This window comes from Phaethon lepturus, unplaced genomic scaffold, assembly GCF_000687285.1.
Source record: "Phaethon lepturus isolate BGI_N335 unplaced genomic scaffold, ASM68728v1 scaffold36221, whole genome shotgun sequence".
In the NCBI taxonomy this organism is placed as follows: domain Eukaryota; kingdom Metazoa; phylum Chordata; class Aves; order Phaethontiformes; family Phaethontidae; genus Phaethon; species Phaethon lepturus.
Window position 1 is genome coordinate 389 of NW_010520542.1, and position 8391 is coordinate 8779.

General features: G+C 50.5%; 1 protein-coding gene across 1 annotated transcript; it reads left to right on the forward strand.

Moving 5' to 3' along the window:
• Positions 1–256: 256 nt before the first annotated feature.
• SDR39U1 (short chain dehydrogenase/reductase family 39U, member 1) lies at positions 257–2973 on the forward strand (the record flags this gene model as incomplete). The annotated part of the gene is made up of 5 exons (XM_010297421.1): positions 257–367; positions 698–780; positions 1400–1521; positions 2203–2346; positions 2558–2973. Coding segments are annotated over 5 exons (876 nt in total), but the record flags the coding sequence as incomplete, so codon positions are not given.
• Positions 2974–8391: the final 5418 nt, after the last annotated feature.

An 8391-nucleotide genomic window follows, 5' to 3' on the forward strand; every position in this document is an offset into this window, starting at 1 on the left:
CTGCTTAGCAACAACTGAAAACATTATCAACATTTTCTCATGCCAAATCCACAATATAGCCTCATACCAGCTTCTATGAAGAAAATTAACTCTATCACACCTGAAACAAGGACAGGTGCTCTACAGGGGAGCTGGGGGCAAAGGGGTCTGGGCCCAGACTAATTTACCCTGGCAAGCTGGCCATTGTAATGGGGATGCCTGTGCAGGCTTTGGGTCGGTAGTCCAGGTAGCCAATCCATAATGTCCTACCTTTCTCCTAGGTGGTGGGACTGGCTTTGTGGGCAGAGCCCTGACCCAGTTGCTGCGGAGCCGTGGGCATGAAGTAACCCACATCTCTCGACAAGTGGGCAAGGATCGGATCACTTGGGTATGAGATTGAGAGTGGTCACAGGAGGGAGAACACGTCAGGGCTGAGGAACAAGCCTGCTTGCCCTGGCCTGCGGTGGCATACAAGGAATCCACAGTGGGGGATCTGGCTCCTGTGGAGCTCTTGGGCTCCTGGGTGCTCCATGGGTCATAGTCATTGGGATGGGTATTGCTATAGCTCAAAGGAGCAAAACCTTCCCCATTCATGTTTGTGCTCCAGGCAGTGTCAGGAAGAAACTGTCTGTAGTTCTTGGGAGCCTGCCCTGCTTGGTTGGGAAGGCTTGAGCAAAGGGGAGGCTGGGTGTGTGATGTCTCTGTTACCCCTGCCTAGGAAGAGTTGTCCCACTCTGGACTGCCCCTGTGTGACGCCGTGGTGAACTTGGCTGGTGAAAATGTCCTCAACCCTTTCCGCAGGTAACTTGATCTCCCATACTGCTGTTGGAACAAGGTGAAGCAAGACAGCCCAGTCTTGTCAGAGGCTTTCCACATTTGGAAACAGAGTGTCCAGGAAGAACTTGGGTTACCTAATTCTTGATGGTCCTTAAGTATCCAAAATATTTCTGTGGGCCTGTTGAAGTTCTATGAGACCTTTAGAAGACAGGTTTCCTTCTGCATTGACAGTTGGAGGCCAGGCAAAGTAGTTCCGTGTTTCCAAAATGACACTAGATGCCTACATTTAGATAATGCAAAATCAGAACCAAAGTTTGAATTTTATGAGGGTGTTTTTGAAAATGCCTCTGCTGAGCACTTGGGAAGAATTCACTGCAGCCAGCTTTCGTGTCCATCTCCTCTGCTACCTTTGTCCTAAGGCAGTCCAAACCACACAGTCTTTTTTGGGAAGTGGAGAGCCACTGTCTCCCAAAGTCCCCACGCATTTAGGTAGCGAGATCTCATGTCCTCTCCCTGCTCTGGGGTGGGGAATTCATGTGAATTCTGTGCTTGTGAGCAGGTATCTACTGGGGCCCCCTCTTGATGCTGTTGTTTCCTGGGATACCCTTGTGGGGAGTATAATCAGTGGCTCTCCGTTTCCCAGATGGCGTGATGCTTTCTGCAGGGAAGTCATCAGCAGCCGGGTTGAGACCACCAAGACTTTGGCTAAAGCCATTGCTGATGCTGAACAGCCACCCCGTGCTTGGGTCCTTGTCACCGGCGTAGGTATTGTTTGGGCCCAGCCAAGTCATGACTTATGTTGACCTGGAGAGGTATACCTCCGGACAGAAACACACTTCTGGGGGGGATGCATGTCTTGCCTTGAAATGCCAGCTTTATTGCCGTCAATGTCACTGTGTTTAGGCAAGCCTTCATCAGCTTTTTGCTACTGCTGGAGAGGAATTTGGGTCCCTATGCTTTGTCTTGGTATTATTAGGACAGGACCTTTTCTCAATTTTCCTGTAAAAGCCTTTAGGTGTCCTGTAGAACCAGTTTGTCTAAGCAGGGCCTCAGCTGAATCCCCCTGCATATCTGCAACTTTGCATTTCTGCTTGCTACAGTCTAAAGCTGCCACAGTTTAAAGGTGTTGGTGATGCCCAATTTTAGAGCAAGCACCTTTCTATGCAGCCAGCTCAGTGTCTTGCTTGCTGGTATATTTGGTTCTAAGGGCTGGCTGCCAGCTCAACCTGAGTTAGTGCATCCCACTGAACTTGCAGAGCACATTGGTAGTTCAAAAACTTGGCAGCATTGCCATCAGAGATCCCCTGTGCTGTTCATAGGAGGATGTCCCTGATGGAGTGATCAAGTTCTGGGCTGCTGAAGGCAGGGAAGAGAGTCTATTTTGGGGTGGAGGGTGGCTGGTGTCATGATTCAACCCCAGCCCCCTTTCTGCTGTTACACCTGCAGGTTATTACCGTCCTAGCCCCACAGCTGAGTATACTGAGGACAGTCCTGGGGGGGATTTTGACTTCTTCTCGCGCCTGGTGAGCTCCTGGGAGGCTGCAGCTCTCATCCCTGGGAGCCCAGCTCGTGGTGTTGTGGTGAGATCTGGTGAGATGGGACCTGTTCAGGGTCATTCTGCTTTGGTGCTGGGGCAAGAGGGGGCGGAGGAGGAGGAGCGAGAAGGACATCAGGTCTTGTGCCTCTCCTTGTTGGGGTGCTGTTCCAGTCTAAGGACTGTCTCCTGACTGTAAGTCTGGAGGTGAAGGGGCCTTTTGGCCTTTGTGGGGGCAGTCCTGGTCTGACTCTGTTCTCCCCACAGGGGTAGTGCTGGGCCGAGGTGGTGGTGCAATCTCTCAAATGCTCTGGCCTTTCCGTCTGGGACTAGGAGGTCCCTTGGGCTCTGGACTCCAGCCCTTCCCATGGATCCACATTCGGGACCTGGCTGGGATCGTGTGTCATGCCCTGGAGAGTGAGTGCCTGCAAGGTATCCTCAACGGTGTCTCCCCATCCTCCCCTACCACCTCCAATGGCAGCTTTGCTCAGGAGCTTGCTGCAGCCCTGGGGCGCCGGGCCCTGCTGCCAGTGCCCGCTTGGGCTGTGCGGGCTGTCTTTGGGGCAGAGCGGGCCATCATGCTGTTGGAGGGCCAGAGGGTGGTGCCAAAACACACCATGGAGAGCGGCTACCATTTCATCTTCCCTGACCTGTCTGGAGCACTGAAAGACATTGTGGCTTGAGGACTTCTCAGTTGGGCTGGGTTGGGCCCTGTTTTTTTGAGCTCCCTGACTCATATACCTTCCTCTGGGTGAAAGAGGGTAGCCCTGCCCTTTCTTGACATTTTCCCATCCCCATATAGAGAAGGGTGAGCAATCTTTTCCCATTCTGTCTCCCTTTGTGCATCCTCAGTTCAGGAGTCTTCCCTCTCATTGCCATCTGCAATCTCCACGTTCCCTGCTTTTGGACAAGGGCACAAGCCCCTCTAAAGATTGCGACTGCTGTATCTTCCATCTTCCCTTTTCCACAGCGTGCATGTGAGTTGCTTGCAGAGCAGCTGGGGGGTGTAATGACTCCTCGCCTAAGAGACAGGAGTGGCAGAAGGCAAGAGGTGTTCAGGTGTTGTAATTCTCCATATTACTGGAATTCCCTCTTCCTGTTTTTGCTCATGTCTTTTCTCCATTGTAACATAGAGACCTAGTTATGCTCTTCTGTTTGCCTTTCTCAGTCTCATAGGGAATGGAGTTGTGCTTGTGGGAAAGGTTCCATCCTGAGGGGGTGCAACATGTGCTGGATACGGATGGTTTGGAGGCTTTGCTGTCTCCTTTCTTGTGGTGGTTCTGTGCTGGTACCAAGCTGCTGTGTTGGAACCTCCAGCTGAGTCTAGGCCCAAGGGTCACACCCTTCCAGGGTTGCATAACCCTGATGCTGGGGTAGGGATGGAGGAGAACACTGCTTTGCCAGCCTGTAGGGACAAGGGTGGCAGAGGGACTCCTGCCCCTGGACTGCTCTTACGGCCTTGGGTAAATGTTGACTACATCTGGGCTTGTTCTGGGAAGAAACTGAGTGGTTCATCTTGGTGTGAGTTAGTGTAAGGCACTGCTTTAGCCTAAAGGGAGCACTTCAGCCATTGCCTTTGTTGTCGTTATCTAATCCCAGACAGGGTGGTTTTCCCTTATATGTCCCATGAGATGCTACTTGTGTTCAGGGGGTTCCCACTGGTTGGGTAGCGGCAATATCCAGGCTGCCTGAGCTGCCTTGGGAAACAGTACCTCTGCTCTTGTGGAGAACATTGCAATTTCATCATTTCACACAGTAAGGAAATGCATCCACATGCTTCCCTTAACCCATTTTCATGTCCCAAAGTGGGTTGCAGGATGTGAAATCTACAGAGCAGCTAAGTTTATTATAGCACTGCTTCTGAAGAAATATTCGTAGTGTGATGTAATTTTGGGCTACAAAAACATCTTTAAAAGCACTTCAGGCAGTTAAAAAGACCTGCTCCATTCCTGAAATAAAAAAACATCCAGAATGGGAACCATGTATTTCTGGTTTATGCCAGGTTAATGTAGTCACAGTAGCTGAAGGGTCAATCTTCATGGAATCTAGACTCCCCACCCACCTGCCTCTTGGCTCAGTCCATACTGGAGACAGAATTAGCAACCTGCTGATTTTCTGGGCAGGAAAATTAGAGCGGGACTGTCCAGCTCGAACTGGAGATAGTCCAGTCAATGTGAGCACAGCCAGCTGAGCTGGGACTTTGGGAATAGCTGTGAAAGCAACATTGCCTGAGATAAATGTGGCTTGCTTAGATAGTGTCTGTGCTGCCTGCAAGTTTCTTCCCGTGTGCCGCAGTTTCCTGTCCTCAAGAGTGGGCTGACCTACTCTGAGTTACACTGTGGGGCAGTATAATGGGGACAATCAGCAGTGCTTCGTCTTTAGTTCCTCCAGTGACCTTTTTCAAGTCTCAGACTTTAAGTCTGCTTCCCCAGATATTGTGGGCTACAGTATCCTCCTGTCAGGCAAGATGGTTAGCCAGCTGAGTTAGATTGTTTCTGTACCTATATGTACCTTGATGATTGCAACAGCTTTGGGTTGTGATTGGAAATAAAGACAAGTACTGCTGGAGAAGCACTGGTAACCTGCAGCTCTTCTGAAAGAGGATTGCATATTCTGTGGAAAGACTGCCACTAAGCAGAGTTTCAAGGCCTTGGACTCCCTGCCTGGATGCATAACTTACTCAGGATTTTCAAGGGTTTAAGCCATCTGCGTGATGTTTGTCTTAAACACATCACAGGACTTTAACAAGCTTCTGACACCTGAATCCCGGTATGGGATCTGAAAACACTGACTGCTGGGTGCAGTTAGGACTTTCCATCATGATAAATTCACACACACACCCTGTGCCCCTTTGTCTACTGTGGAGCCAGAAAACGTGCCTATTAGGTTGACAGCAAGCTGAGATCTAGATTGAATTTTGGACCAATGTCTATTATAGATGACCATAACGAAGCCCTGGCCCCCAGGCTGCAAGACTTCATGATCCTAAGTAAAGGTCTTGTGCTATCCCAACACTGGCACAGCCAGCCCTGTAGAGTTCAGCGCTAGCAGAATGTTTCTGCAAGCATGTCTGAGCCAATTGCAGTGCCCTAGATGTGCTCTGAAGATTTACTCTGTCTTGGGGCAAGTCTCGTGTTTTTTTAGAGGTGAATGCTTATGATTGTTAAAACATGCTAAGAGCAGCTGCTGCCTCCAGGAGACCTGGCCCAGGACCCTCCTGCCTGGCCACTGGCCACCCAGCCTGGTGCCAAGGTACCCAGGATTTCTGCCCGAGCTGAGGGGTGCAGCTGCTGCTCTCCTGTTTGCAGGTTCAATTAGCCCTGAAGCTGAGCACCTATCAGAGGCACGTGCACGCACACAAATGGCACACTGACATGGCTGTTCACACAGACTGCCCCAGCCAAGACTCTGCTGTCAGCAGCACCCACACATGGGACCCGTGTAATACAAGCACAAGCCAGTGATGTCCCTTCCCACTACTCTTGAGCTGGCAGACTCACATAACACCTTCATAAGCACATGCACGCTCACGAGTTCCTGGAATACCAGCATGACCCCTGTGTCTGCCCAGCACCTCTATCAGGACCCCAGGCCTCTGACATATCCCACAGGTCCCCTACTCGCCATTTGGTCCAGCTTGATAACATCAAATATGCCGCCCTCACACACTCATCCTAAAGGCATCCCACACTCACAGGTACCCCCGGGTACCAGCATGGACCCCCTTGCCCACCTGATACCCCTGCCTGGACCTGAGGTATCCTACTTGCCAGCTGGTCCAGCTTGAAGTTTGCTGGTGGATACAGGCACACCCCCCCCCAACACGTGGCTGTGGGAGGTACAGACACTCTCCTCCTCCAGCATCAAGCACCCGGCACACAAGCCTTGAGCTGCTGTCCCATGCCAGTTGCTGGCATGGAGCCACTCATTCCCCTCACTTGTGCTGATCCCCCCAGTAACTGGTTTTGTGAACACACAGAGTTACCGTGGCCATAGCTGTAGGGTGAGGCCCCACTGGCTCCGGTAGCTGACACCACAGGCCAAGGGTACCTGCACCCCTAGTCTGACTTCAGTAGCTGGCACCAATCTGGCAATTGGCAATTGGCTGGCACCAATCTGGCAATACCTGCACCCGTAGTCTGACTTCAGTAGCTGGCACCAGGCTGATCCCCCGGTATCTGGCACTTAGTCCCTAAAGCACACATACACATGAGGTAGAGTGTTGTGAGAGAGTTGTGAAAACATGTAGTAAGAAGACAGGACAGGCTGTGGTAGTCAAGCGCAGAGCTCAGCCAGACCAGTGCTGACTGGCCCAGGTTTACACCTGACCAGCCTCTTTTATAACCTCTTTCTGTCTACCCTGCTGTTTGTTGCTTGTAGTTCACCCTCCCCTGCACATTCCCTCAACAGCTGATACGGTCCCACCGACTCCATCCAACATTTTGGAAACACAGGTTTGCATCCTTACCAGTTTCAAAGTTCTGGTTCTTGAGAGCTCATCAATTAGTATGACTGATGATGTGTGTTTCTGGTTATTGTCTTTGTTAATGCTATTTGGTCAGGTTTTGTGACTGTGTGTTTCTCTGCCTCCCTTTCATTAACTTCCCAACTGTAAAAATAAATGTTCTCAGACTTGCTCCACACATCCTTACCAATTAGAGTGTCTGACCAGGTTTGTTCTCTCACCACCTTCCTTATCAGGTTTATCGCTGTATGTTCCTGTTTATGGCTCCTTTGGCCAGAGAGCTTTAAAAGAGCAGACATGCTCCTTCCACATCTCCTGATGTTCCCCCCAACTGGTAATACCAGAAGCAGCTGCACCACTCCTCACTCCTGTAGAGCCTGAACAGGCCCCCCCATGGGCTGCACACACTGAGGTAGGGGCCTGACTCCTCTGGGCCTTAACTGAGTTGGGGGGATGCAACACAAGGGCTGCGGTTGCTGTTCCTCCCATCAGAGGCAATAGACATGAACTTAAGACCAGTAACACCTCTGTAAGTGTAACAGCTCATATAGGCAAATCCAATTGTTTGGCTTTGATAGCTGCATCTCTTCAGGCACTGGGTCATGGGATGTCTGTGGCAAGATGGATCCTGCAGTTTTGGTCTCATTCTGACAGAGCTGAGTGATCTGCACTGGTGAACTGCTTCGTGGTTAGCTCTGTGCCGACTGCTGAGTTGCATTGCAGTATCAAAGACAGCTAGGCTTAATTTTTAGTTTTTTGGAAACAGTGGTAGTTCTGCACCACTTGTAATGTTAGTCTACATTACACATTTTTTCACAAGCTGTAAGACATTGCTGGTTTTTTACTTAAGGTTGGCATTCCCTTCCCATACTCCTTTATTTCCAGTGAACTATGGCTGACACTTAGCTGATAACAATTTTCTGACACTTTAGGGGCACGTAGTGACTACCCCTCCTATAGATTTCCCAGTCTAACCCAAATGTTCCTTCTCATAGCTTAAAGAATTGTAAATCAGAAGCTGGAATCCAAGAGAAGCATGTACCTCCCAGATTCCCCAATGTAGTCTCCAACTATCACAGAATCACAGAATCACTAAGGTTGGAAAGGACCTTCAAGTCCAACCATTACCCAACACCACCATGTCCCCTAAACCATGTCCTGAAGCACCACATCCACACGTTTTTTGAACACTTCCAGAGATGGTGACTCCACCACCTCCCTGGGCAGCCTGTTTCAATGCCTGACCACTCTCTTAGTGAAGAAATTGTTCCTAATATCCAATCTAAACCTCCCCTGGCACAACTTGAGTCCATTTCCTCTCGTCCTATCACTAGTTAGTTGGGAGAAGAGACCAACACCCACGTCGCCACAACCCCCTTTCAGGTAGTCGTAGAGAGCGATAAGGTCTCCCTTCAGCCTCTTCTCCAGACTGAACACCCCCAGTTCCCTCAGCCGCTCCCCATAAGACTTGTGCTCCAGACCCCTCACCAGCTTTGTTGCCCTTCTTTGGACACGCTCCAGCACCTCAACGTCCTTCTTGTAGTTAGTGGCCCAAAACTGAATACAGGATTCGAGGTGCGGCCTCACCAGTGCCGAGTAGAGAGACACAATCACTGCCCTCCTCCTGCTGGCCACA